At 48.2% G+C, this 27805-nt stretch overlaps 8 protein-coding genes and 6 non-coding genes; 7 read left to right on the top strand and 7 right to left on the bottom strand.

Annotated features, from left to right (window-relative positions):
- CNAG_04993 (hypothetical protein) overlaps window positions 1–3340 on the bottom strand; it is a 4074-nt gene extending 734 nt beyond the window's left edge. Inside the window, exons 1-11 of the mRNA XM_012193064.1 lie at window positions 2371–3340; window positions 1998–2318; window positions 1820–1941; window positions 1742–1760; window positions 1576–1680; window positions 1458–1511; window positions 1167–1396; window positions 1055–1122; window positions 840–991; window positions 638–773; window positions 1–566 (exon numbers count right to left, since the gene is read on the bottom strand). The exon at window positions 1–566 is cut by the window's left edge and continues 734 nt beyond it. Of these exons, the coding sequence (XP_012048454.1) occupies window positions 1–566; window positions 638–773; window positions 840–991; window positions 1055–1122; window positions 1167–1396; window positions 1458–1511; window positions 1576–1680; window positions 1742–1760; window positions 1820–1941; window positions 1998–2318; window positions 2371–3244 (2647 nt within the window). The 5' untranslated portion in view covers window positions 3245–3340. The remainder of the gene's footprint in view (window positions 567–637; window positions 774–839; window positions 992–1054; window positions 1123–1166; window positions 1397–1457; window positions 1512–1575; window positions 1681–1741; window positions 1761–1819; window positions 1942–1997; window positions 2319–2370) is intronic.
- CNAG_12354 overlaps window positions 1–3827 on the top strand; it is a 4357-nt gene extending 530 nt beyond the window's left edge. The window contains exons 2-9 of the non-coding RNA XR_001045684.1: window positions 1–529; window positions 583–1006; window positions 1070–1116; window positions 1169–1413; window positions 1467–1775; window positions 1840–2329; window positions 2382–3445; window positions 3524–3827. The exon at window positions 1–529 is cut by the window's left edge and continues 31 nt beyond it. This is a non-coding gene — a non-coding RNA (hypothetical RNA). The remainder of the gene's footprint in view (window positions 530–582; window positions 1007–1069; window positions 1117–1168; window positions 1414–1466; window positions 1776–1839; window positions 2330–2381; window positions 3446–3523) is intronic.
- Window positions 3828–3954: 127 nt separating this feature from the next.
- CNAG_12353 lies at window positions 3955–4440 on the top strand. The gene is made up of 2 exons (XR_001045683.1): window positions 3955–4187; window positions 4249–4440. It is a non-coding gene; the product is annotated as a hypothetical RNA (non-coding RNA).
- On the bottom strand, window positions 4360–7793 carry CNAG_04992 (hypothetical protein). XM_012193255.1 has 4 exons: window positions 7409–7793; window positions 5898–7175; window positions 5677–5845; window positions 4360–5622 (listed from the first exon to the last, which is right to left on the bottom strand). Exons 1-4 carry the CDS (start codon window positions 7459–7461, stop codon window positions 4705–4707), a joined length of 2418 nt encoding a protein of 805 aa, XP_012048645.1. The 5' UTR covers window positions 7462–7793; the 3' UTR covers window positions 4360–4704.
- A 717-nt stretch (window positions 7794–8510) lies between these two features.
- Window positions 8511–11743, bottom strand: CNAG_04991 (hypothetical protein). XM_012193254.1 has 3 exons: window positions 11042–11743; window positions 10560–10788; window positions 8511–10508 (listed from the first exon to the last, which is right to left on the bottom strand). Exons 2-3 carry the CDS (start codon window positions 10752–10754, stop codon window positions 8856–8858), a joined length of 1848 nt encoding a protein of 615 aa, XP_012048644.1. The 5' UTR covers window positions 10755–10788; window positions 11042–11743; the 3' UTR covers window positions 8511–8855.
- A 263-nt stretch (window positions 11744–12006) lies between these two features.
- Window positions 12007–12472, bottom strand: CNAG_12351. XR_001045682.1 has 1 exon: window positions 12007–12472. It is a non-coding gene; the product is annotated as a hypothetical RNA (non-coding RNA).
- Window positions 12473–14734: 2262 nt separating this feature from the next.
- Window positions 14735–16435, top strand: CNAG_04990 (glutamate-5-semialdehyde dehydrogenase). XM_012193253.1 has 4 exons: window positions 14735–15002; window positions 15053–15323; window positions 15373–15695; window positions 15749–16435. The coding sequence occupies exons 1-4, from the start codon at window positions 14817–14819 to the stop codon at window positions 16349–16351; spliced, it is 1383 nt and encodes a 460-aa protein (XP_012048643.1). The 5' UTR covers window positions 14735–14816; the 3' UTR covers window positions 16352–16435.
- CNAG_04989 (protein FRG1) lies at window positions 16364–17697 on the bottom strand. XM_012193252.1 has 6 exons: window positions 17446–17697; window positions 17306–17388; window positions 17076–17257; window positions 16666–17019; window positions 16482–16610; window positions 16364–16427 (listed from the first exon to the last, which is right to left on the bottom strand). Exons 1-6 carry the CDS (start codon window positions 17594–17596, stop codon window positions 16409–16411), a joined length of 918 nt encoding a protein of 305 aa, XP_012048642.1. The 5' UTR covers window positions 17597–17697; the 3' UTR covers window positions 16364–16408.
- Window positions 17698–17849: 152 nt separating this feature from the next.
- Window positions 17850–19227, top strand: CNAG_12350. XR_001045681.1 has 6 exons: window positions 17850–17986; window positions 18058–18122; window positions 18180–18483; window positions 18542–18653; window positions 18711–18743; window positions 18830–19227. It is a non-coding gene; the product is annotated as a hypothetical RNA (non-coding RNA).
- Window positions 19228–19422: 195 nt separating this feature from the next.
- CNAG_12349 lies at window positions 19423–23160 on the bottom strand. The gene is made up of 3 exons (XR_001045680.1): window positions 21576–23160; window positions 19847–21523; window positions 19423–19788 (listed from the first exon to the last, which is right to left on the bottom strand). It is a non-coding gene; the product is annotated as a hypothetical RNA (non-coding RNA).
- On the top strand, window positions 19444–21900 carry CNAG_04988 (Gly-Xaa carboxypeptidase). XM_012193251.1 has 9 exons: window positions 19444–19800; window positions 19866–19950; window positions 19998–20022; window positions 20076–20176; window positions 20228–20347; window positions 20398–20560; window positions 20610–21072; window positions 21130–21498; window positions 21567–21900. Exons 1-9 carry the CDS (start codon window positions 19507–19509, stop codon window positions 21750–21752), a joined length of 1806 nt encoding a protein of 601 aa, XP_012048641.1. The 5' UTR covers window positions 19444–19506; the 3' UTR covers window positions 21753–21900.
- Window positions 23161–23202: 42 nt separating the features above from the next.
- On the top strand, window positions 23203–25958 carry CNAG_04987 (hypothetical protein). XM_012193063.1 has 6 exons: window positions 23203–23667; window positions 23726–24110; window positions 24162–24309; window positions 24359–24448; window positions 24504–25035; window positions 25116–25958. The coding sequence occupies exons 1-6, from the start codon at window positions 23377–23379 to the stop codon at window positions 25515–25517; spliced, it is 1848 nt and encodes a 615-aa protein (XP_012048453.1). The 5' UTR covers window positions 23203–23376; the 3' UTR covers window positions 25518–25958.
- Window positions 25912–26386, bottom strand: CNAG_12348. XR_001045679.1 has 3 exons: window positions 26236–26386; window positions 26049–26170; window positions 25912–25974 (listed from the first exon to the last, which is right to left on the bottom strand). It is a non-coding gene; the product is annotated as a hypothetical RNA (non-coding RNA).
- Window positions 26387–26561: 175 nt separating this feature from the next.
- Window positions 26562–27765, top strand: CNAG_04986 (prefoldin subunit 1). XM_012193062.1 has 5 exons: window positions 26562–26838; window positions 26941–27083; window positions 27255–27345; window positions 27445–27498; window positions 27628–27765. Exons 1-5 carry the CDS (start codon window positions 26782–26784, stop codon window positions 27658–27660), a joined length of 378 nt encoding a protein of 125 aa, XP_012048452.1. The 5' UTR covers window positions 26562–26781; the 3' UTR covers window positions 27661–27765.
- The last annotated feature ends 40 nt before the right edge of the window (window positions 27766–27805 follow it).

Here is a 27805-nt window from a genome sequence, read left to right as displayed (position 1 = left end):
CCTCGACGTGGCCGCGGAATGAGGATTGCGGCGAAGGTGGTATGATGATGGGGACACTGATGGTGACGTTGGTTCTATCGGTGGCACTAAATTCAATATGCCCCTCTTTCTCCACCGTTTCGCCCTTTGTACTAGCTGGCACCCTATCCCAATCCACGGATACCCAAATCCTCTCATCCCCGGAACCATCCCATACAGTCTTCCCTTTCCTCGGCTCCACTGTCAACCAATCCACATCCACCTCCATTTTCCAACTCACATTCTTCGGTCCTCCAGCACCTATATCGATCCATCGACTCTGTTCGCCCCATGGATCCATGGGTAAAAGGGTGGGATCCGGGCATTTGTAACCTCTCTCACAGTTCCTGCCGCTATCTCCCGGCCAAGCGCCAAGGGAATTCTCGACAGTGAGACGGACGTAACCGACTTGGCCGGGTAAGTCCCGCTCTTTAAGCGGGATACCAGGTCGGGAGGGCTGGAAGGGATTGACGAGATGGATGGGCGGAAGGGAATCCCGGATGGGCTCGAGGTGGGTGTAGTAGTTGATATGGGTTTGGTCCCACATGCTTAAGAGCGCGTCAGTCCTGAAAAATCCGGCCAAAGAGAAAGATGAAAAAATAAAATAAAATACACTTACTGGTCCCATTTACGGTTCAGCAAGGAATGGAAAGTTTCGGTGATGTTGGCATCCTGATAGAATGCTTCAATTGCCTTGTGTGCAAATACGTTGGCAGCCGTCTTTGCCTGGAAAGCATAGAGTTCTGATCGGGCAACTAACCACAATCACATATCAGACTTTTCCAAATCAAAAGCGTTTTGAGAGGCGAAAGATGACTGACCTGCAATGTGTAGTTTGTTCAAGTTTTCTTGAGCCGCGCAAAGCATGTACACGAGCTGGAAGAATGCGGGCTGTGTTTCTTTGGGCAACTGGTCGTATACCTTACCTGCACGGGTAGTGAGACCTTGCCATTCAGAAACTACTCGCTCAGCCCTTATGTACGGCCTTGTAAGTATATAGCCTCCCTTGGAATATTCGGTTTTGAGATAGACTTACTCGTGATAATTGGAGAGCGACCATGATTTGCTATTAACGAGCTCTGCTTTATTTCTTGCCGCGTAAAGCTGCATTTATTAAACCAAGTGTCTCTCACTGACTGTGGACTCACAGAGTACTTCCCCATAATATCCCCCACTTCCTCTTTCCATTCATTTCCAAATTCTCTCCCCGCCCACTCTCTCAACCACCGCTTCCAACTATTCCTCTCCCACCTATCAAAGTCCCATGCGAGATCTAGGAACCACTCTGTAGGCATTTCGAGGGGCTTCAAGGTTCCTATGTTGAGAATCCAGATTTGAGTGGTGTTGAAAGAACGGGCAATATTCATTTGGTCCCAGGCTATTTTACATGACGAAGTAAATGGAACGATTTCAAATCGAGAAAAGGAAGGGCTACTTACTTTTGGCAGGATTGACGGTATTTATCCATTTGTAATCTCTGGGAAAACCGACATCTAGAAACCAAGGGTCAGACTATGTTAATGTCGTCTTGTGCAAGGCAATGACAGAAATCCTCACAATCAACGTGGTAGTAGATGCCAGCACCAGCCTTATGGCCTTGACGTTCTGGAGGGAGGACGGACATTATGTTGCCATAATTGTCGTCGGCAAAGAGAACAGTGACTAGAAAACATTGTGAGTTATCCGAGTTATTTTGGCCGGGATGGAGGCAGCAGAAACATACCATCGTCTGGAACTTCAAGCTTCACAATAGCCAGGTCAGCAATTTCAAAATGGTTACTGGACGATTGTAAGGACTCACTCCATTCTTGTAATATCCAGCAACCTCCTTGTACATACACCACATTTGACTCACACCGCTTCCTTCCAGATCGTCGGTATCATAAACGTCTTTCAAGATATCCTGCTGAGCCTTAGTGATGTCTGGTCGAAATCAGCTCAAGGTGACGGGGGAGGTATATCAGAATGGGAAGACTTACTCTGGACCAACTCATTACTAGCATCAGTCAGAGGTTCATCTCCATCTCCCCTCATCCCCATCGTGAAAAGAGTTTCGACGCCCTTAGCTCTCTCAGCTCCGTATCGCCAAAAATCTTTTAAGACATCTTTATTTGTCCAGTCCCAAGGACCTTTGCCGAACACGTCCCATTCGGGTTTATTACGGGACATGGGTTCATGATGTGAAGTGCCCATAACGATGCCCATCTTGTTGGCAAGGATTTGGTTTGGACCTGAGATGGCAGACTGGGGGAGGCCGTTAGTAATGTCGAGCCCGTCGACAGAGAACTTGGACGCCCACACTAATTTTTTTGTCAGTTAGTTATCATGGCAAGAATACGAGTTCGAACTCACTAGCAGGCCAGAAATAGTTTGCTTTCAACCTTAGCATCATTTCGAACCAAAGCTCATACATCTCTACCTGGAACGCTGGCTCCCAAGGGTCCCTATTCCACCTCTCAGCTGCCCAGCCCCAAAGAGCGGGGTGTTCATCGTTGATGAAAAGACCTCTGTACTTGACAGTCGGTTCGCCATGAGAGAGTGACTTGTTCTTGAGGATGGCAACGGCAGAGTGATGAGGGATGGGAACGTCGGACCAGAAGTAGAAGGGAGAGATACCCATTTGTTCTGAGAGAGTGTAAAGCGCGTAGATCGTACCTCGTCGATCCGAGCCAGTGATGACAAGTCCCTCCTTTAAATCCTCGAATGGGGAAACTTCCCAACTAACATCGAAGCTTTCCCACTTTCCCTTCAATTTATCTCTTTTCGAGTCCTCCTTGACCCTTCGGATAACTTTACTCTCCACGCTACCGATAATAACCGCTCGATGAACATCATCGGGCAAAGTGTCGTTGTAGAGATCAGGTCGATGACCGGTGACCTTGTAAACATCTTCTGCAAATGTTTGAGCAGCAACATGGATGGACTGGTCGTCTTCAGATGATAGTAGGAGAGATGAAGCAAAGTGGTGATGGCTTGAAGCTAGGACGAAATAATTATTCGCGCCATTGACGTAGGAAGCTTGATTCAGTCGATCATCGGTCGAGATGAAGGTCGTCTGTTCTTGGTGCTTGGTGCGATCGGTAGGACCTAGCCAGCTATAATCTTCTCCAGATAGTTGTGATAGACTTGGAAAGGCTACAATCTTGTCATCGCCTAGTGCATGTACAAGGCCAAACAATGGGATCGAAACCAGCGCTGCATAGAGCGCGGTCTTGGTCGATAACATCTTAGTGGTCAGCGGGTCGTTGTGCTTGCTTGAAATCTGGGATACAGGATCATCGCCATGCTTCGCCCTTATTTATACGCATATAGGAGAGGCTTGCATATAGCCAAAACGACAGACGGAGAGTAGATCACCCGATAATCCTAGAGTAGTGTCCTGTGACTATTATAGGCTTCCGGTCGCCGGTCGCCGGTGGAGGTGGAGGTGGGTCTTGAGTCAAGTATACTTACGTAACTATTCATGCTGAGCTAGCTCTACTCCGCCCCCATCCCTCCGGTATAGTGATGGAAAATGTACACAGAGAACGAACAACGACGAAAGATGTTACACGTATATAAACCCGAATGTACGGTTGAAAATAGCCATATTAACCCGTTCAAACCATTGAAAAACGCTGTAGCGGATGTCAAGCGCAAGTAACGTTAGGACGGTTGCTTGGCCTCTCACTAAGAGGGGACTATGGGGGCGTACGAATCGAACCCGACGACGTACTCGTCGGAAGGCATTGATGAATGAGTAGTGCATGCCATAATCTCTTCGCTATACGACTACTCCTTGGATAGTGGTCCCGATCTGTGTCTGTGACATGCAACAGCTCATCTTTATGATATATGGTCAATGGGCAAAAGCAGTAACCCAAACGGACGGAGATTAGAGTCTTTCATTCCTTAGTGTGTGATATTTTTTAAAAAAAGTATCTTCCGAACATCCCCTGTCGGGCATACATACGACCTTATTCCCCCCTCTATTGAGTATCATGCTGGCAGATTCGAGTAATGAGGTGGCCGTACAACAGTAGTCGGATGCAGCAGCCTCGGCTTGGCCTTGAAGGCCTTATCCGATGTTATAGATAGAGGCAAAGATGCCGCTTAGCACTTCATGCGTGCTTTGCCGGCGTATGAGCTTCAGGAATATACTGCTACTGTCGGTACAGTCAAGAACGCATGTTAGTAGACTTCACTGCATCTTGTATGGGCATCCCGTCTCGCGCTGACATCATCCGCTAGCTTCGCGGACGTTTTAATTCATAACCCAAAGGTCAAGAGCGCAATAATGACAGCCAGAAATGTGCTTGCTTCCGCTTAATGGATTGTGTCTATTCCTAAGCCTCCTCTAGATCTTGTATTATTGTTTGTTCATTTTTGGGATTTTCTATGTGAAACACGCATTGTTTATCAGGCATGTATAGAGGTCAGGCGTATGTATACAATCAAAATGTCGAATTACATATTTCACCCCGAAGACAGACGAAGGGGGTCCTACCGCTAAGATCATTATAACACATTCATCCCGACTAATCTACATGAAAAATCATTCCAGTGATGAAAAAGCCTTGTAAAAGATTATCACTGTACTATGCTAGAGAGAATCCAGATAAATGTCTACAGCAGATTTGAGATAGTAACACAAGATGGATAGATGAGATACACTGAAGAACCGGAAAGAAGGAGAAAAGAATATGCTTATTGTTGCGTCACACTCCTCACGACTCCCCTCACTCCTCCAACCACGCTCCTCACGCCACCAACGACAATCTTCCCACTTTGCCTCATCGCTATCCGTCCGAAACTGAGAAGGTCAAATATGCGAGGTGTGGGGGTGAATTTGGCCAAGCTCTGGGAAAGTGGTGACATGGGTTGGTTATCGAGCCCCGAAAGACGGAGGGTGTTGATCTTGGGGTTGACAGGTCTAGATGAAGCGGCAGAAGATGAAGTGGGCAATTCCGAGAGCTCGAATGACGAAGCGGAGCGGGGAGTGGGTGATGGGGAAGCTGGTGATCGGCGTTTGAGGATGACAGGTAAGAGAGTCAAACCCGAAAGGAAGACAAGTTTGGTGATCAACACCGGGTCTCTCAACAGACTTGTCAAACTCTCCCCAGTCATCTCCCCAGGTGCTGCAGAGATAGCCGAGTTAGGCACCTTGAGCCTCGACAAAATATTCCCAACACTAGCAGTGACATAACTCCAACTTGCACTTCCCGCTGCGGTTGTAAGCCAAAACACTTTCCAGTCAACGCCTACTACACCACACGCGACGTTCATACCACTCCAAGGGACGAAGCCCATCGCACGCATGACCAACAGCCTTCGCCAGATGGTTGAAGCTTCAGTAGGACCGCCAATAGCTTGTGCAGAAGGATCGGAAGATGCTTGAATAGGAGTGATCGTTTCGCCGAGTGTTGGTTCAACAGAGTCCGGAGCGGGGATAGACTCGGGAGCGAGAGCGGCCCGAACGAGGGCAAGAGGTTTAGGGAAGAGGACGGCGATAAGAGGGGCGAGAGGGCGAGAGAGGAGGTAAGCGCCAAGAGAGCCGGAAGCCGTGATGATAGTCAAGAGACCAAGCGCCGGCATGGGTTCCAGGAGAGATCCAACCAGAATGTTCTGAAGATGGGTAAGCAACAAATTTTCACTCGACTTCGCAGGGTGAAAACTCACCAAGACGACAGCTCCAGGGACACTCCAGGCATGCTTCCAGCATCCAACAAAAGTCAACACCCCAACCGTATGCCACCATCCATAACTGCTCGAAGCCATGTAACCCCGAATCTCAGCCGACAGCAGCTGGACATCGGTAGTTGATTGAGGAATGTGCTTCAGCGTGGTGCTGTCACACCTGTTCAGTCAAAAAGTCATGAATTGATCAAGACAGTACTCACATGGGCATTCCCTGGACCAGCCAAACCACGATTCCAAGGGTCACCACAAAGGTCAATGCCAATATACCGACAATCCAACCCAAATCTCTCAGCACTTCGCTCAATTTGCCATTCCCACCCCCACTTCCCATGACCTTGCTCCAAACAGCAGACAACAATCCATTCCCGTTATCACCTTCTAATCCGGATCGCCTACGGAACGCCTTGCGCAGTTTGCCACGTTTTGGTTCATCTCGAGAAAGCGATTTGGTGGAGAGTGCCGGGGTGGGGAGAGAGTTTGATGGCAAGGCAGACGCAAAGGACGAGAATTCGGATTGCTCGGGAGGGGTCGATGGTAAAGTAAAGTAGCTAATACTGCTTTCCTCCGTTTCATCTTCGGAACCATTCAGACCCTTTTCGGAATCAACGTCGGAAGGTTCATGTCGAGCATATGAATGATGTGAAAAGGAAGAAGGTCGAACATAATTGAGTAGTTGCACAATGCCTGATTCGGTGTAGTTGTAAGCTGATGACAGGAAACCAGAAGGTCTTTCATCTGAGGCCTCTTCGACATGTAAACTAGGACTAGCAGGTCCAGGGGACCATGGACGAGGCGGAGGGGGTTGTTGAGTATATGAACTGGGTGGCATTGAAGGGCGAATGGGTTTGGAGGTGTAGGTGGAATGCTCAGTAAGGTCTTGGGTCTGAGGAATGACCACACTAGTAGAAGTCGACCTGGCTCTCACTTCAGATCTTTGCTGCTGCTGCAACAGTTGGGATACTTGAGGTTCTTCTTTTGACATCAATTTGCCTCGCAACCCTTCGTCCTCATCCTCTTCCTCACCTCGAGTAACACGCTTAAACAAACTTGGCGTCGATGTTCGCCTCTTCAACGTATTCTTTCTATCCGCCTCGGGACTCCCCATAGCACCATTGCCGGTGTTGGAGTTTGGCGTATTAGCAAAAGAGATTTGATTGGGCGTTTGAGGTATGTAGTATTTCGAGGGGGTGACAACTACACTCGGCCGAACAGATGACACCGACTTGGAAGCTCGGCGGCCGTGTGCTGACGGAAGAAGAGTACCCGACGGAGGGCGAGATAAATCTTGACCGTACTCTCCTCGGACATCTTCTGCAGAATTTTCGCGTGACATGACGGGCGGAAGAGGAGGGGTGTAGATGTTGGTCATGGTCGATGTCCTCGACCTGAGCCTTTTTGGTCGAGGGAAGGTGGAAGAGCAGGGGGAGGTGGCGCTCAAGGAGCTTGTCGATTGCTCGGGCGTCCTAGGTGTAGTGTGGCTGTAGTAAATCGATATTGATAAAAACGTATGGGTTGACAGTCAACAAATTCAAGCAAGTGTAAGATGGGTATTATCAAGAGCGGATAAAGGAGTGCCGATAAAGTGAGGCGGATGTCGTAAAACCAGTGAATTACGGGGCATGGGCGCAGAGGAAGGAAGCGGGGGGTCAAAGGAGATCAGCCTTTCCCCATGCATGTAAATCACACACGACAAAGGGGTAAATGTACTCACCCTTCACCTACGGGCGACGTGGATGGTTTCCAACCATTTGAAGCGGAAGGCATCGCGGGCAGGATACTATATAGGATCTATATACGGTGGGTGCAATGTTGTATTGTAAAGGTCGGCGGCTGCGTATGCCGAGGTGATACGTATATCGCGTGCAGGGTGAAGCCGGGCGGCGGGCAGTCGCCGTTCAGTTGATGTTATTAGTTGTGCTGCACTCTTCAAAAAGGGCTAGGCGATGAAAATGGACAAGGGACTGTTCGTGTGTTGTACTGGCAAAGCCACAGGCAAATGTGGACGGACAAGAACAACTCGTCCCCATAAAAGTAGCCGAGGAGTGGGCAGCCGTTGCATATGAAAAAGCTGCCATCGGCCACGGGCACGGCGAAACGAGCAAACGAGATGTTGAACCACACAACAGCCAAAAAAATTCCCGAACAGGAGATTTCATGACAAACCGTTCCATCGCGGCCGCCGCTGTCCGACGCTCTGACAGCATGACGTGGCGCACCATATCCTCCTGCTTTTTTGTTGCGGTTTCTGTTTGCTTCTACTAATACGAGGCCGGAGAGAGGGAACTGCAAATTCAGAGCATTAGTTGGCATGCATTGTCATCCCACAGGCCTAAGAACGATGCCTTTTTTTCATCACAATAAACGCAAAGAACAGAGAAGACAATCAGAGGACTTTGTACGTAAAGCAGCGGTACTGTAGGTGCATTTAGGTCAAATAGAGCGGATGCCGAGATGCAGCAAGGCTGAAGAGAGCGGACAGAACTCCTTGCACAGCAGGTGAACTTGTTCAAGTGGATAACAGCATTTTGGTATTCCTCAGTCGTACTGTATGCGCCGCTATCGCATTATTTCGAACTTTATTTACGCTCCAACGGGGTATAAACACTTGGGGTCTCTTTTATGTCAACAAGCTTATTTTAGCGTTATACCGTAAATGCGGCGTCATAGGCTCGCTCTTCTTCCCCAAAACAAAAGAGCGGGATTGTTGTGTTGTGTTTCGATGTGCTAATACTAGACCACTTGCCACTTTACCGCCTCTCATTTTTCCTACTGCGCTAAACCCGTTACCGCTGCCGACATCTGCGCCGCAGACTTATTGGATAGTAATTATATTCATAGCTATGAACGCTAAATACAATATAATTCATTCCGCCCTGCTGGGCAAAGTGCTTACAACTATGCAATTTCCAGTACAAATAATGTCACTATACTTCCTTTAAAAATGTTACCGGTGAAGATGCTAAAGAGACTGAGAAATAAAGAAAACCATGCGTTCGATATATGGCTAAATAAACGAAAAATAAATGCGATGTACAAGCCCTTATTTGATGCCGAAATATATACAACCGAAGATTGGTATGCGCTGTAGGAAAAACCTAAAACCTGGTATCGAAGATGGCAGGGTATAGCACAAAAAGAAACAGATTTAAGACACCGCCCTACTGGAAGTAGAACAGTCCCTTGGGGTTCCTATCCACCTTTCCTGGAATCTCATATGTCTTCACGCCCTTGGCCTGGTCCCAGTTGAACCCGATCCTCCTTGGCACGCTCTGCGAGCTGTGCACAGGGACGACCTTGTCGTCCGAAACTTTTAAGCCGCCGATATCAGGGAAAGCTGCGGATGTGGCAGCACGAAGAGGCATATGACGCGAAGACGGGGTGTGAGAACCGTAGGCGGTAGAATTGGACGTTGACAATTGAGGGGACGAGCGAGGGATAAGAACGCCTTGGGGGTGATACCTATCGGGTGGCAAAGAACACGCCGGTCCTTGACTTCTCTTCACCGTAGTCTGCCTCTCGACACTTGCCGGTACAACATATGTGATCTTCCAGTTACTCCCTTCCCTCTCCAAGTTCTGCCTCGGGGTGTTCTCAGACGGACCAGAAGAGATGTCTTGCTTGCGTCGAGGTACAGCAACAGGAGTAGAGTCGGTACCCGCATTGGCACCGGCACCGGACCGACGATGTATTCTCTCGTTGTGCGCCTGCACTTCCACCTTTCCAAAGCTATCCCATGTCGGCTCGTTCTTCCTAGCCTTGATAGTCCCTCCCACAGGGCGTGTGATACTTGACGTGCTATCTGTTCTCGAGGCAGCCATCGGAGGAGAAACAGATGAAGGCACAACAGTACCATCCGGGTAAACAAAGCCGCGTTGACTATAGCTGCTAGGAGTATTGCTAGAGCTTCGAACTGAAAAAGCTGAAGCATAAGAATGCAAGAGACCGAGAGTGTGTGAAGGTGCAGAACCGAGATCGGCAGGAAGCACGGTGGAGCGATAAGAGGATGACGAGCCGACAAGAGATGTGTGGCTCAGGTTAGATCGCGGGATAGGTCGAACAGGAATAGGAGCAGAACGCTCGGCACTGCCAGAAGGGCGTCGTTCCTTGTCCGATACATAACCATGCAAGGGCGTCATCGCCCTCAACTTTCCTCCGCCACTTGATGACTGTCCCATTTCAGCCTCTTGATGCCACAAGCTCGTCAAGCTCTCAGTGCTGGGAGCAGGACGACGTAAAGCGGGCTGCATCGAGCTTCGCCTCTGCCTCTCAACCTCGTGCCACGCCCGATCAGGATCCTCCTTGGAGAATCGAAAGTAATCCATGATCTTGGGAGCGGATGAGGAAGTGTTGTGGTCATGAGTCAAACCGGCAGAATTTGACGTTGACGATTCGGTATCACTACCAGAGACAAACAATGGTGATGGGGGAGCATTGGGGCTTTTGCCTTGGTCGGTGACGGGAATATGCTCGTCGGGAGAGAAGAACGTGTTGGAAAAGTCAAAGGACATGGTACGCGCGAGATCCTTGTAAACCTCTGTTGACCTGCCAGCATCCGTCTCCATACACTCTCGGCTGCAGTAGATTGCGGATTTGAAAGGTGGACTACTGGATACTGGAGGGCATTTCTTGGATTGGGGAGATTCTGATGGAGAGCTGACGCCTTCGTTGGTCTCTGTTCGGTTGAGAGATTGGCCTTTCGCGGCGTTGGTGACGACTATACGCGCGGAGGAATTTGGATTCCGTTTGAGTGGTGGACGGATTACTTTGCCATTGGCATTTCGGGTAGTCGTTGTCCCATCAGGGTTCTTGACCTGCCATCAAGTTTAGTTATATGCCTCTTATTGTTAATTCAAGAAACCCACCCTGATAGTTCCACCAGCCATCTTCTTTTTGGACTTCTTCTCACCCTCCTTCCCCTTCTCGCTAGCCTCAATTTGCACTATCCGCTTGTCACATACTATACAGTACACCTCAAAAGGCGCTTCTTCCGCTTGCGCGCTCAATTGTGTCACCCTCGACGGAGGATGGGCAATGAGAAATGGGTCCACGACAGACATGACGTATGGCGGTATACTGGATGTGGATATGTATCTAGTTTTCATAGTCAGCATCTTGTTTCACTTTGCAGGATATATATCATCGGAGGATGGTGGCAAGAATACACAACATAAAGGAGAAATGATATGTCGAATGAGGCTTGCGGCAATGACGCCGATTTGATGAACCCCATCTTTGTCCTAGAACGCGAGCCTGGACTTTGATGGCGTTTGAAACGTTGTCGATCCGTGTGAAAAAAAAAAAAACCGGATCACTTCCCCCACTCATCGAAGTAGTATGCACTTACATGAATAGAAACGCCTGTAACGGTTCAAAACACGTTACGCGCCGATACTAAACTCACACGCTTCTAGAGTCGAATCTTGTCAAGAGCAAAAAAAGCTACCGACAAATCCGCGTATGCTGATTGTCGCTGTCGCGTATTAAGGCGGATCGATAGAATACAGGTAATGTCGCGACTTTTAAAGGGGGGATTAAAAGAGTTGCTATCGAAATATTCGATTACTAGGCCAAGAACCACAAAGGAATACGGCCAAGACGCCTAGGAATGTTTCGAAGAGTGGTATAAAGATGTCGTGCTCTATGAGCAGAAACGGGCGGAGCGTCCGGCCCGCTACGGGTAGCGGACTAAAAAAAAAAAAAAAAAAGGATAGGAGTGTTTGGTGGTGAGAAGGCGCTTTTTCAAGCTTCCTTTCTCTATTTGTGGGGTCTTTCTCCCACAGTAGTGTGTAGATGTAGAAGAGAAGAAAGAGATCAAGAAGAAAAGAGCAAAACTTCTCCTTGAGACTTTGTCGAGACAACCAATGGAGACGGTTTTTCCGGTTGAACTCGTGCGAGAAGAGAAGAGTTATTCCGCAGTAAATGGTACCTTGAAGCGAAGCTTGGCGGATGCCGCCCGTCTGGCCTGGCCACAGAGCGGGGTCCCTCAAAAGGTGACTTTGGGTGTTGTTCTCGACGAAAGGATGGGTCAAAGATGTGATGAGGAAAGAGAAGTGAAAAGAATAACATGCATTTCCTATGTATCCCCTCGTATTCGTTCACGAGTCAACCCCCAACCGATATTCCGTTGCCGCTTCAGCCGTTACAAACCGCTGCAGATCTTTTGCATAATCGTTCCACTAGTCATGTTCACGCTTTTTTCCGGATTTCGGCTGATGCGCCGAGAACGACGACTCCTTCAGCCTTTTTTCTCGGGCTTTTCAAGTGAACATTGCAAACAACATGCACCGAGATAGATGCATGTGGGTCGTTCGGTGGCCATAACAATGCATATTTTGCACCATATGCAAACAGTGTTTTGTTCTTTTCGCAGAGGTACAATATTATCATTATGGCCTATCTATAAGACATCCAAAGTAAGACCGATGCAATAGTTATTCGGAGAATCAGGAGAACCAATAAAAGCCACCAGCAATCAGTGACTGCTGCGAGTTCCCGAGGATCTTTGCTATCTCTTCTTACACGCTCGCGTTAGGCTCAGATCATGCTTGCTAGCTAATAGCCTCAGCCAGCACGCTCGGTATGTATTCCACCAACGTCCACACATCCCAGTTCTTAGTCTCAGATCACCTGCGTCGGTGCTGTCCAGCTAAGAGTTTTTCTCAATCCTCGTTCTCACCGACGTTCGGGATACGATGGGCCGCTGGATGCTGGATATCCCCAGAGCACGAAACCAAAGCCTGAGAGGTCTGAGGCTTGGAGTGTAATAGCTTAGCTCCGTCAATTCCGGTTTAAAGACTTTCCTTCGACGGGCTGTTCCTCTTGGAATGATTCCTGATTCTCCTGATTCCCGTCTACGGCCTCTCCGATCTTGCGGAGATGGCTCGTGGAAAGTGGCGAATTCGGATTTGCACCGCTCGATCAGTCGCAGCATTATCAGCCTGAGGTCTGGAACCTGCGGAGCCAGGGCAACCATTACGACTTCCAGATCCGCGGATATGCGGGGCAACATCGGCAATGGCTACCGACGGTGATGACCGCCATGGTACAAGTTCTCGGGATTGTTCGGCGGTTGTGATTGTGGTTCGGCAACAAATCGCACCGAAGCTGACTGGTCATACTCTCTAGCCGTGGACCGGACCGATGGAACTTCTCTGAGCGGGATCCTAACATCACTATATTATGTAATACTGGTTGGGGAGTCTTGAGAAGAAAAGCCGTCATTTCGGTGACTACTAATATCTTTTGGTACCGCTGCCTTTATCTAACATGGTCCAACATGGTCTGAAGCTCATTTCCCCTCTCGGCCAGCAGATTTGATGCAGAAAATAACGGTAAGTAGTGTTCCCGCTGGATTACTTCAAATCAAGGTGGACCAAGAACACAGCGTGGCGTATTCGACTTTATCTTTCGAAGCAAGCTCGGCACGTTTGTCACTTGCTGTGAATCTAGGGCCTCAGACAACACTGCCTTTTGTTCTGCGTGGCAATGTCATTGTATCCAGCACATGGAAACCAATATCTTAATCCATACGGGCAATAGAGGCATAAGACCTTCCTGTTGGTGGCCCATGCCGAAACAGAGGATCGGTACAACCAGAAGCTTGCTGAAGCAGAGGACAATCGCATTAGATACGGCTTTAATTACCTCGATAAGCCCCTCAGCAAATTGTCTGCTTCATTCGCAGTAGTGTTGTTTCCCGATATTCGTGGACAACCTCAAAAACAGTCGAATCTTTAAATGGGCTCTTGTGTAACGGCCGTGAAAAAATGATCATTCTCAATTATTGTTACCTTTCTGGGTCAGGTTTAATGCGTACCGAATCCAATATCTCCAATACGCCTTGGGCAAGCAGGGAAATGAGCAGTAGCATTCGCCTCTGTCCCAACAGAAGTTGCAGAAAAGACCAGAGCAAGGTAATGATATTAGGCTGCTGCTTTATCGAGCCATGACCAGGAAGAGAGCCAGCGGGAATTCGAAGTGGTTACAAAGGGTTCGAAAGTTTCAGATAAATTGCATATTATCGGGTCTGAAAACAAACCGCGCTGTGGCTCAAAGCAGCCCAGGATGAGTGTATCTGCCCGGCTTTTGGGACTTCAGTCTGCCGTGCAAACATTCTTAATGAGATGAGGCTACTCCATGAAGATGGATATTATCATCACAACTTGATAACCGTGTTTAGCGACCACCCATCCAAGTAGGCAACTTCTGAATATAGCATAGAAGAAACCTGGATAGCTATCCATAAAATACTCCTTTCTACGATCCCAGTGAAGAATGGCCTGCGATACCATGCTTGGGTTCATGCTCCAGGAGAGAAAATCAAGCAACATTGGGAACATAACGCGAGAGCGGAGGCGGGAGCAAGTATAATCAAAATGCCGAAAACATTTGAGTTCACAGGAGAAAGGGGAAGGGCCGGGTCTAAACCTGATGATCATCGGCCGATATAAAACAACATGAATGCTAATCATGTGATCATCTATTGCCACCTCCATAACCTCCTGCGCTAATGCTTCCAGAGTCGCACCTGCTTGCTGGTTACGCAGCAAAATAGCAAAAACCGAGACTGTGGGGTGGATGGAGAGAAGGAGTAGATGGTTGGAAGGGGAGGAGACATTTGGGCGGAGAGGTCCCTGGAGGAAATGTGGGGTAAGAGGGAAAGGGAGGAGGAAGAGTTGGATAAGGGCGAGCAGGGGGATGACAGCAGGCGAGGAGGAACGGAAGTGAGATGTTATTTGGATACCAGAGCTGTTAATAATTGTCTGTCAGTTCATTCATTTTTAGAACATGATCTGCCTTTAGTCTTGTAGAAATCGCAGACTGATATTGAATGTCGATCGTCATGTTGCTCTGAAATTATCAAACATCAAACATCAAACATCAAGCATAAAAAAACGGATATTGTGGATTCTGCATATAGTTCTGATTTCAGGCGTCTGCGTGACGGCGCGTTAGGTAGGTTTCTTCTGGGCGATACTGAGTATTTCTAGTCAAGAATGTTTATTTATCTTCCACATCATTGGATTCAACAATCGGTGCTCATTTTCATCATCATTCTTCGACTCTTCCTTTTACATCTTCCTCCCATACACACATATTTCATAGAAATAGCGTTTAAAATGGCTGATTCAATCGCATCCGCATCAAATTCTGGGGCCGAATCTATCGCCATCGCTGCTCGACGAGCTTTTGAGGCATCTCAGCTTGTGGATCCTTCTGAGCGGGATGTCGCTTTAAAAGCTATCAGAGAAACCCTTCAAGCATCCAAGGATGAAATCCTTGCTGCCAATAAGAAAGACATGGGGGTCAGTGTCCTCTTGAATCTCCGTCAGTACAATTCTGACATCAGAAATAGGCTGCTGAGGCCCTCGCTGCTACTGGCAAACTTTCATATTCCCTTGTTTCCCGTCTTGACCTGGGACGCCCTGGAAAATTCGAAGCTATGCTCCAAGGTATCTCCGATGTGGCTGCCCTTCCTGCCCCCACTGGCATGGTCACTTTCGCCAAGGAGATCGGTCCTGAGCTGGAGCTTCATCGGGTGACTTGTCCTGTCGGCGTGTTGCTCGTCATCTTTGAGGCTAGGCCCGAAGTTGTTGTGAACATCGCTGCTTTGGCCATCAAAAGTGGTAAGTAATAGCGCACTTAAAACTGTAACTGCTAACTCTTCGGTGACAGGTAACGCCGCTATTTTGAAGGGTGGTAAAGAATCCATCAACACCGCTACCGTCCTCTCCTCCCTCATCTCTCAAGCTCTCGCCAGGACATCCATCCCCTCGGCCTTCGTCCAATCCGTGTCGACTCGATCCGAGATTTCTTCCTTACTCGCTCAGGACAGATATATTGACCTTGTTATGCCCCGAGGTGGTAATGAGCTCGTCAGGAGTATACAAAACAACACCAGGATCCCTGTGATGGGTCATGCCGATGGTATCTGCGCCGTGTACCTTGATAAGAGTGCAGTCCAAGAGAAGGCCATTAGGATTGCCGTGGAATCCAAGGTGTGCAAGCTTCTATTACCAAAAACATATTAGCTCATATAAAACCTACACAGATCGACTACATGGCGGCGTGCAACGCCGCCGAAACTCTATTAATCCATTCTTCTCTCCTCACCACTGTTTGGCCCGCCGTTGCGTCTGCCCTCATGTCCAACTCTGTCTGTCTTCGATGCGATCCTGCGACCCTCGCCGCATTGCGAGACGCCAGTATCCCCGAAGCCAGCAAGTTTGTTACTGCCTCCTCCCCCGCCGACTACAGCACCGAGTTCCTTGGCCCTACTATTGCCGTTAAAGCTGTCGAGTCTGTGCAAGAAGCCATTCAGCACATCAACTCTCATTCCTCCCACCACACAGATTCTATCGTCACCGAGGACGAGGCTTCCATGTCTGCTTGGTGCCGAGGGCTGGACAGTGCCAACTGCTTTGTCAATGCTTCTACACGATTTGCAGATGGTACTAGATATGGCCTGGGTACTGAAGTCGGGATCTCGACAGGCAAGACACATGCTCGTGGCCCTGTGGGTTTGGATGGGCTGGTTATCTACAAGTACATGATGAGGAGTAAGAAGCAGGATGGAAGTGTGATTGCCGACCACGAGAAGGGCGGCAAAGGGTACACGCATAAGGATTTGGTCAAGGGCGAGGCTCTTTTTTAAGAGAGGAGAAAAGCATAGGTTGTATAGTGTTGCATAAAGGTACAAAATTTGATTACGTTACTTTGCATATCGGTCGCTGCGAGCACATCAGTATCAGTAAACAAACTCGATAACAAAAGATCAGACTGACCTCTTCAGAGCGGCTCTGCGGTCTAACATTGCCTCAGCATATCGCCCTTCCTTTTTCGCCTTTTTGACGTCCCGCCTGTCTTTATCAGAAAGCTTGATCCTTCCAGCCCCCCATGTCTGGGCTTCCCGACTGTTCAAGGCATCAGCTGATAATTCAAACAAAAATGACCGGAAAAGCGACTCACTTTCTTCTCATCTCGTCGTCTTCAATTGACGCTGCAGAAGGTCCACTATCTGCCATCCTCTTCTTTCCTTTCACATCTTCTCCCTGCCTTGCCTTGTACACAAACTCTCTTTGGCACTTAATCCTCAAACCCTCAAACTCGCCAACGTCGTCAGCATCAGCTCGCAACTCGGCTTTACCAGCAATGGTGGTTGCGGAAAAGTATTTGGAGTTGTGCTGTATTTGGAGGGCGAAAGTGGGGAAGACGGAAGGGGTGGAGGGACGGGAATTAATGGGGATAAAAGCTTCAAGAGGTCCTCGAGAAGGCGTGGTAGCTGTTAAAGAGCCTGATGGACTCGCGGTGAGGAATGTCCCTCTACAGCCACCGTTCAGTGACTTTTACATAATAAATGCGATTGGACATGGACTTACGTACTTGTCCGCAAGCTCACCACATCTTCACTTCCTGATAATCTTGAGATAACCCAAACATGGTTCACATCCGTCGGCTCAATTGTTAAAAGGATTTCAGATTCGCTGAGGTCGTTGGCGCCTTCGGGGGCCTGGGGAATGTCGACAGGCGCGGCATATACTTTCTGTCTTGTTGCATCCCACTAAAAATTCGTCAGCACAAGGTATTTCCAGCGAGCGAACAGACTTACAGCAAGGCAGGTGAGCGGTTCGGTAGGGAGTAAAATGTAGGCTGGGCCGTTGATTTCCATAGGGTTCGATGGAAACATCCATCCTGGCAGATACAAATCAGTAAAGATACACTTTGACACAGCATCTAACATTCACATACCTCTCGGGTCAGCAGCGGCCAAAGCTTCAAGTTCATCTCCATCGCCTCCGCCTCCGCCTCGACCTGAGGAGTGGTGATGAGACCGTTTCTTCTTCTTTGACTTTTCACCCTTGAACTTGAGCTTCTTTGAAACGACGCCTGCAGCTGACATTTCCTTAGGTTTATCCTGCTGTTGTACGTTTGGACGTAGAGTGCAATTCGACTAGAATGCTGTCAGAAAATTAAGTTGAACGAAGAAGGACTTGAGAAGCCTCTCAACGAACTAGCAGCGAAGAACGAAGGAATGCCTCAAAAGCCATGACGTCTATTTATGTTACGTAAAGAGATGTGCGGACCTCTGCTGACGGATCGTCGCTTACATAGATCGATAACTTCCGGACGCGTACTTCAGTCGCCAACAAACAGTCTGACACACCTTGATAACATCCAAGCACGGTAGCTCCAACTCCAATGACATTTCGGTTCTCGAAGATCTAATAGGTATAACCTATGCTATTCAAGTTACAACCGTGCCGATTGGCCGGCCACGGTGATATCGCTGGTAAACGGGAAGGGGCCTCTGCGCACTTCATTCACAGTTCCACTCTGCTTTCTGCTAACCTCGAGAGTTAGGAGTGGGGGAACGGAGGACCTATCCAAGGAAGCCGATCATAGATGAAGGGTGACGAAGTTGTCTGGTAGGTGTCTCGCTGCCTGAAGCAGATAAGACAGACAAGGCATTAATGCTGAAGAAGCGGCACGCGCCTGTGCTTCCAGTACAACGAAGCCTCGAGCGCTGCTATCTGAGATATCAGATGCTCGATATAGTTGCTCTCCATGGTCCTTGAGTTTATGCATTTCTATGAATCAGCACACTCCCCTTCCCAGAGGCACTTCACGTCGCCGTCATTTATTAGCCACCGACGTTGCTTTTTCCTCGGCCCTGCGCCTCTTCGTTCACACCTCTTGTAGTCGACCAAAGAAGAGAGGCTTGGCTTGACAAGGGCTTAATGGCCTCTGTGATTACCTGGCGATGAGCTTTACACTTTTAATCACCGCGTAAGTCTCATTCAGTGGACCATAGCCATTATGCCGAAAACTGAAGCATAGAACGTAGACTAGGTATTAACACTTTTGCGATGGAAATGATCGGGTGCTAGGTCGTTCGACACCTCTTGAATACTATAAAAGGGCCATATCAAGTTCATCGTATGTTCCATCGTCCTATCGTATGTTTTCTATTGTACGAATTGTTGATGATGAGATTTGCTTACAGTCGTTTGCAGCAGTAGCCATGGTCGCTTGCACATGCTAATTAGGTCTGTATTCCACCACAACCTCTCACTATTCAGCGGATTATCCTTCCTACTTTCTCCGTCGTGCCACAGCTGACGAAATACTAAAGAGCTCCCCATTAGGCGAGCCCCAAGATGTGCCTTAGTCCCTTGTTTGCCAAGGATCTATCTTGCCCCACCGACGACCTTGAACCTGGAATACTCGTTCCGGCTCTTTCGCTAAATAAATCATACATTCGAGCAAGGAGGCGGTACAATTACGGTTGGATGGAAACTACCAGCGATCTCGATCATGAGAAATCTCTTTCTTGGCCATGTCATTCCATCCTCCTTTAGGACATTAGGTTATAAAATGATCGATAGCTTGTGGGTGAGGAGGTTTGTGGGCTACATAAAAACTTACTGCTGAACGCGTGGTCTGCACAAAAAAGGTGGTAAGAATTAGAACGAAAGCGAGTATTTAGGATTTCGGCATGGGCATGCACTATCAGACGACAGGCTTCTTCTCAAGGGCTATGGGGTGGCTCAGAAATAAAAATAACCATACTGGAAATGGGTTGATTTCAACATTTGTTGTGAATGTAATAATTATATGATGGCGTTGCCGAGATAAGGAAAATCGGCTAATTTTTTAGTGCGTTTTGTGTCGTCCTTCTCCGATGGCGGTAAATACCGCCCACTCGGATTTGTGCGATGAAAGATATGGAATTGCACCATCTCATAAAGCAGATTCACGTCGCCATTCGAGTTCCCTTCAGATCCTTCAGCATTGTATATACTCTCAAACATGGCTAAAGGTCCCATCTATCTACCAGTCACCTCAAACGATGTACCCGCTGAGGGTTTATCCAAGCGCCGTTGGCCGCTCATTGCCCTCGGTCTACTGGCTGCTTCTGCTATCATCACATCCTGGCCTTTCTCCGTGTCCCAGCTTATCACCTACAAAGAGGATTTCTCTGTGTATAGTGGAAATTTGAGCGACGGACTCTGTGCCCAGGCAGAACCTATCATGCCCGCCGGCTACAACACGAGTAAAATTTGGGAGGGAAAGGACATCATCATCAAGAGGCTTCAAGAAGCTGTAAGTGTCACTTGCAACATAAGCGCAGAATCTCAGATAGACTGACAGTCTATACTCCTACAAAGGTTCGAATCCCTACCGAGGTCTTCGACGAGATGGGCCCCGTTGATGAAGACCCCAGATGGGAAATCTTTGTTGAATTCCATGCCTGTTAGTGACTTACGCAATCTTATCCCCCAGTCACTGACAGGCTTTAGTCCTCGAAAAGACATTCCCTCTCATGTAAGGACGGAGAAGGCCACACATCATGCCTAGGTGCTGATATCGCTCCACAGTTACGAGGTGGCCGAGGTCACCAAGACTGATTGGGCGTTGGTCTACGAGATCCAGGGTTCCAACCCATCTCTTAAACCTCTTTTCCTTACTGCCCACCAGGGTATGTCTTCCATGATTGATCCCCCCAATCCGCTAAAACCCTTGATTGCAGATGTCGTCCCCGTCTTGGCTTCTACGAGAGGTCAATGGACCCATGACCCTTACGGCGGCGAATACGATGGCACCGTCATTCACGGTCGAGGTGCTTCGGACACTAAAAGCAGTCTGATTGGTAAGCACATCCGACTTTGAGTGAGCTCTCGCTTAACGTCGTCAATGCAGCTGTGATGTCTGCCATCGAACATCTCCTTAAGACCACTGACTTCAAGCCCAAGAGGACCATCATTCTGGGCTTTGGCAGCGATGAAGAACGTGGTGGCCAAGTCGGCGCACCTGCTATCGCTCGATACCTCCTTGATAAGTACGGAAAGGACTCTATGGCTCTGTGTGTTATTCTCCTACAGTGATGCAGGAAAACAGCTCATCTTCAACAGCCTCATTGATGAGGGCTCAGGTATGATCAACACCTGGGGCCAGCAATTCGCTACCCCCGCTGTCGCTGAGAAAGGCCACTATGACCTTGGTATCACCGTCTCCACACTGGGTGGACACTCTTCCGTACCTCCACCTCACACTGCCATCGGTCTCATCTCCTTGCTTATTGCTGAGCTCGAGCGCAATCCTCACGAAGCTACCATTGCCGAATCTTCCCCTGTTTACGAGTTTATGACTTGCGCAGCTGCCTATGCCAAGGACATGCCAAAAAAGTTGAAGGGTATGGTTATCAAGGCCGAGGATGGGGATTTGAAGGCTTGGAAGAGCTTGCCTGAAGAGATCATCAGTGTCGGGATGGGTGGAGCGCCTGCCGGGCCTGGTCAGGGTGATCCCATCAAGAGTATGTTGACTACTACCCAAGCTGTGGATATAATCCACGGTGGGTTGAAAGTAAACGCTTTGGTAAGTATCGCACTATCCTCCCCAAATATTTATCCCCGTCTGCTTAACCTATGTTAGCCCGAGGCTGTGACTGCCATCGTCAACCACCGAGTCAACAGCCTTTCCAACCACTTCGAACTCCAAGACCGAACCTTGAACCTCCTCAAACCTGTGTGTGAAGACTATAACCTCACCCTCATCGGCTTTGACGGCGAGACCGTCTTTGACGGTTCTCCCACTTCTAAAGTCATTCTCGACGAAGCATTTGGCTATTACACCGATCCCTCCCCTCATAGCCCTGTGAGCATCGAAGACCCGGCTTGGAGGGTGATGGCAGGGACGGCAAGAGGCATGTGGGCGAGTAGAAAGGAGGTCAGTGAGGATGGAAAGATTGTAGAGCTTGAAGCGGGGGATGATTTGATCATGGCTCCGTTTATGAGCACTGGTGTAAGAACCTCCAATCACCCTATGTCTGTGAAAGTCAGGCTAACGGTGAACCCCTTATTGTGTAATAGAACACTGACACAAGGCGTTATTGGGACCTCACCCCCAACATCTATCGATTCCGATACACTCCCATGGCGGGTTCTGGGGGAGCGCATACCATCAACGAATACTCAAACGCTGATGATCTTATCGAGTTTGCGAGATTCTACCAAGCGATGATCCTGAACCTGGACGCTGCTGGAGATGTGGCGTAAGGTACCCATCCTATAATTGATTGAAGGGTGCGCTTTTTATCATTGTTTTGAGGACTGTTTTCGAAAGACGTTAGAGAAGTAAAGATGTCAAATACGCTCTAGAGTTTGTAAATGAATAGAAGATATGAATTGCTATGTTCGTGACCAGCGGAGGAAATAATCATTGTGAAGTATTGCTGGGGTACTTGCAGGCTTGGTCCAAGCCACGGCATTACCACATCCATTGGCTTGGTCAACAGCAAGTCGTCACACCATGGATACTGCAAAATTTGCTCATACTGAAACTCGAAGGGACACTCCTGTATACCTTTACTAAGATCTGCGAGTGATACCCCATTGTTCTTTCAATTAATACAGCTGCTCACCAGACATTCTTCCAATTATAGATGCAGGACTGTATGGAAGCGCATCTGATGCAGAAGGTTACGCCGGCAACATCCAGAAGAAAGCTACTGGATTCGTTCATTTTCTTCTTCACCTCTCAACATTGGGGGGTTATGTATGGTGGACGGTGTGCCTGATGAGGACTCGTATATCAATCTTTTGACAGATGCTTGACAGCCCACTGTGCAATAATTACTTGGGTCGATTGGTCCAACGAATTGGAGTACTACTAAGGAAGGAGCTGGAGGGTTACGATCGTAGCACGTCTCACGCGCTATCATAGGGCTAAAAGGTCTATAATCTTGTGTAATGTAGCCTTTAGCTGAGAAAGGATTGGGGTATGACATGTGTTAGGCCATTCTCACGATTGGATCCAAATTTAGGTGATTGCACTTATCTCCGTATTGGCATCGAACTTATTTATCGATCGTAACTTTCAGAAGAACGAACGGCGTAGTTGACGGACGCCGCACCGGAAGCCGAGGAAGAAGTGAAACCGGGGAACTGGCCGATGTTGTCCCGATCTATGTCAGTTCATGGTTCTTAAATAAGGATAATTAGTCCTTGAAATGGCTGGGATTGATTTGTGCCCAATGACAGCAGCAGCAGCAGCTGTAGCAGGCTGGAATGATTGGCCATTCACAGGTGTAATCGATGTAATTGACCAAGCGTTGCCTGCAAACTCAGGTGATATGGTTCCACTATTAGAATGGGCTAACTTGCCTTCTTTCCCCAGATTAATACTTCCACCATTGTCTTCTAGAAAAGCTCTGGCGACACCCAGACAATAGCATTAGGGTAGCGTCCATTTCCATCTCAGGGTATCCAGACATTTCCAAAGATGAGCCGTTCGAGATGATACAAGCGACTTGAATGAAGGTGAAGTCCGTTGAGGGCAGCACCATTATTGAGGATAAATGTTCTGGGCCCAAATATTCTGAACACACATGGTTGATTAGAGGCGAACATGAGGACGGATTATATTTGTGTGCTTTATGATAGTTATAAGAGCTATATATCGAAAAAAAAAGGATGAAGTTGCCCGCCGTCCTAAAGGATATTTCCTGGGAAAATGTCGACGGTTGCCACCCCCCCAGTCGCCGCCAGCAAGAATTACACAACGTCACCAGGAACTTCCACACTTCGACATGTTCCGTTTCCCTTGTCGGCACATTTCACTTTTATCTGCAGTTAGCCAAACGGAATCCCATCGTGAATAACTCACACACACACGGCAGGTATGCTCCAATACCGCCTACTTGCGGCCATCGCTCTCAGCACAATCGTTTACACGTCTCCCGCCCCGAATCATTTCGTTCTTACTAGTGCTGAAGAGGTTCTTGATGGCACTTACGCATCGTATCATTACTTCTCGGACGGACCGAAAGAGATTGAGGCGGTAACTGTATATGATGGGATGGGCTACGTCCAAGAGTACTCCATTGAGCCGCCTCATGCGGCTGTCTGGACGGAACAGGGGTGGTTGAGTCGGTGGCTGGCTTTGGGTGGAGAGGGCGACGTTGTTGTCCATGTAAGATTTTAGAGCTGGCTAAGCGAGCTGAACTGATCATAACTTAACCTAATTGTAGTTGAACGACCCCAAGGGAGCAGAAAACATTAGCCTTCCCCACCGCCCAGCCGCTTTCCCATCCCACCCATCCATCTCGCTTCCGCTTTCCGGTCGTCTCCTCACATTCTCCTCGTTCCTCACTCCTGACGCTTCCCATTCCCCTTCTGAGCTGCTCGCATGTATCCCATCCAGCACCATTCCTAGACCGCCAGCACGTCCTGGGAAAGCGGAGGATGTGAAGATTGCACTGATCGAAAGGGGCATATGTGACTTCGCGACGAAAGTAATGGCAGCACAAGATAGGGGTGCGCATGCGGTCATTGTGGGTGATGCAAAGGCGAAATCTGGGGAGACGGACGCGGAGGGTAGGAAGAGGGAGGGATTGATCACGATGTTTTCGCCTCGTGGGTTGTGTATCTGCTCATGGGTCGTACGATTGCTGACTTTCCTAGTAGAGGATACAGATAGTCTCTATATTCCGGCAGTATTTGTTTCTCGCGCGTCATATCTTGGGTTAAGAGATTTGCTTGCCAATCAGACAGGCTCAAAAAGCCCTGGCCAGGGGCTATACATTGACATTAGTGAAGGCTCCGATGAAGGAAAGTGAGTCAATATTTTGTTTGTGGTATTTATCAAGCTGATCGTTTCGAAGTGCCCTCTCAGGCCTACTTTCGTTTGCATTACTTATGCCCACCTTGTTTTTATTGGCTATGATCGGTATCCATCGTTTTCGTGTCGCTCGGTATGTCCACTTCATTCCTGCCTTACGCAATATCTTACCGACGATGTCTTTCAAGCCAACGTGAAGCAGATCGTGCCCCAGCAATGGTCGTCCTTAGTCTTCCCGAACGAGTCTGGACACCCGATATCGTCTGGGAGAAGGAAGATGATTCGTCCGAAGGGCCTGGAAGCCCCAGTCCGGAAGGTGGGGAGAGAAGTCTGCTTACAGATGAACAAGAGGTACATGATTCCCAAAGTGATATTTTGAACGATCCCACAGACGCCGATCCGTCACGAACTCACCCTCCATTGCCTATCCACCCTTCAATCATCTCGTCCCCTCCACTTCTCCCACCCTTAACCGAGACCAACCCATCCTTCTCCCCTACTCTCCCTGCCCATCCCCCACTATCTTCTTCCACGGATAACGCCGGCCCAAGCCGGAATAACAAAAAACATAAACGTCCAGCAAGACGGTACTTTTCCAAAGATGAGTGTGCTATCTGTATGGACGCGTTTGAAAAGGGTGACATCGTCCGGATCTTGCCATGTGGACATGTCTTTCATAAAGAGGAATGTGACGAATGGTTGATGAAATGGCGGAAGCTCGTACGTTTCATTTATTTCCCCTCCTTTTCTGTCTATGTTATGAACAGCAAGAGCTAAAAGCTAACATGCTGTGATATTAGTGTCCAACATGCCGAGCAGACGTGACGCTCCCCCAAGCCAAGGTTAAAGGCTCCATCATGACACCGGTCATCGGTCCACCCATGGCCATCGATGCTGATCGTACCGAGCAAACTCCATCTTCTTTTGATACGCTGGCCGTTTTTCCGAACCCAGAACTAAACTCAAATCTGGGTGGAGAAACCCTCGGCTCAGGTCCAGGCTCATCCTCATCTCCATCCAGACCATGGAGATTGCCGGAAATCTGGAGGAATATGAGAGAAAGGCTAAGTGAGTGGGTCGATCCTCGGCTGGGGCTAAGAAGGAGAACGGGGGTGAGGCTTGGTGAGGGAGAGGAGGAGGAAGGGGCAGGGGAAGAAGAAGAGCAGAGGGAAAGGCTGATCGCTGGAGAAGAGGCCGTTTGAACGTCTTTCCTCGGCCATCGCCATTGCTTGGATCTCCGGTACAGCTCATAACTCTTCCATCGCCCCCGAGTACCTGCCGGCGCCGCCATACATCCCTCGAGGCTCTCTACAACCTTTCGCTCGTCACATCTATTCCTTAGCGCCCGCCGCTCGGATATATCTTTTCTCTTGCTTATACTTGTTCAATCTATTCATCCATATTTAACGATAACGTTATCCTGTTTCCGCCTCATGATGTCGACGTTTCTTTACCCGCTTTGAGTAATGTTTATATTGATTTCATGAGGCCCTTGTTAGTCCCTAATGTCTTTTATTACTTGTTGTGTCAAGTGTAAACATGTCTTCTTTCCCTTCTATGTCTGTAGAAACAGGATATGATTTGTAGGTTGTACGTACGAATTTTATGAGATTATGCATGGTCAATTCATTAGTCATCTTCCACTCTCCTTCCTCTATCCTACAAGGGGATGGTTTGGATGAGCACCTGCGAGCTAGCCGTAACAGGAGAGAGAGGATATAGGGAGTTCATACTTCGGGAGTCAATTTTGCGGACATGACGTTTTTTGCCCCATTATTTCACCTTTAGATGGTCTTCCAATGCGTCACAGAGGCATGATAGAAAGTTGAACTGGTCTGGTTACGGACTGAGTGCCCTGCGAATTTATAAAAGAGGACTCAGTGGACGGGAAAGGGGAAAAACGAAATCATCGATACTTACCGATTTTCTCGATGCATGCACGCAGCTGGTAGCGTACACTTATAGAAACAGTCTCTGACTACCACATACCTCAAGGGTTAAGCATAGTATGCAGGACAGAAGGAGATATGACGATTTGAATGAAATTACAGCAATCAAAGTACAAATTACAGCAGATACGGTGATGCATTTTGAACTTATTACAGCAAACGCGTGTCGAATTTACAGCAAAAACCTAACATGCTCAGTCATGTATGTAGCCACTCTTCCTCGATTTGTCCCGATCCATGTTCGTTACCAACCTCGGCCTGTAGTAACAATTGGGCTTGTCGACATTCCCACGGTAGTTTATTTCCTTGTTGTTAACGCGTTCGCGAACATCCGCCAGTCTTCGTTCGTCGGACCAGCATCATCGTTATATGTTCATTACAGCTTAATCAAGTCTCGACCCAACTCCCATCGATTACACATTCCTCTAAATAGAGGTCTATAATACCGACGTACCAAGCAAACTGTCAACCCTATAGTCTGCAGCATTACATCCGAATCAGACAAGCAAGCAACAACATGTCAACCCTTTCAGACGACACTCTCCGTAAAATCCTCCTTCAAATCCAAACCCAAGTACGTTCTCTCCACCCTCCCACTTTCCTTTTCTATCTCTTCATCATTTCTGTGCTAACATTTTCGTAACCATTTAACCATTAAAACAAAAACAAAAAACAGGCGATAACCTCCCAAAAACAACTAGCCGTCGTCAGAGCCCAAATTACATCTAAAGAGAAGGAACGTCGGATCTTGGCTCTACAAATGAAAGAACTCGGAAATGTTCCTGGGGATGGAGGAATGTACAAGGGCGTTGGGAAGATGTGAGTCTCAGTCTTCATCCCATTCCTTCTACTTTTCTTTCTCTTTCTTAATCATAATCCAAGTATAATGAAAAGGAGATGGCGAGTAGGGATGTATCGTTGCCTGGGCAGGGTCTATTCTGTGTGAGCGTCGGGAAAACATAAGCGCTAACAATTGGAAACAAAAACCAGGTTTATCGAACAACCGCGACAAGAGATTAACAAGGAGAATGCGGAGCAAGAGAAACAACTCGCAGAGGATGTTCAGAACCTTTCCAAAAAGGTGTGTTCTCCATTATTCCCTCTCTTGTTGGGAGTAGTAAAGTGTGTGTAACGTGTAACATCGTCTGACCCTGGACCGGGATTTGCGTCTCCTTCATAGGCAAAGTACTTGGAGAAACAATTCGACGAAGCGAACAGTCAATTAAAAGATATCGTACGTGCTTTCTGCTACCTGCTTCTTTCTCACAAACTTCTTTTCTGCATTTCAACCATTATTCTTTTTCCTTCTAGATCGTGTGGGGATCCTCTTGGTATAATTATCTGACAAAAAGGATGATTTTAGTTCCACGCCCAAAAACGACAAGAACAAAGCTAGACCCGACTAGAATATTAGTCAGACGGTGAACGAGAGGTTTTTCTGCTCATGTTGGCTTTCAGACTTAGCTAGTCTTTATGTATTTGTATCTTCGCCAGCTGCGTTAACGTTTTATTGTGTCGATGCGCTTACTTAAAAGTTCAGC

This window comes from Cryptococcus neoformans, chromosome 4, assembly GCF_000149245.1.
Source record: "Cryptococcus neoformans var. grubii H99 chromosome 4, complete sequence".
Classification (NCBI taxonomy): domain Eukaryota; kingdom Fungi; phylum Basidiomycota; class Tremellomycetes; order Tremellales; family Cryptococcaceae; genus Cryptococcus; species Cryptococcus neoformans.
Note: the sequence above shows the minus strand (reverse complement) of the source record. Positions and strands in the feature narration are given on the sequence as shown.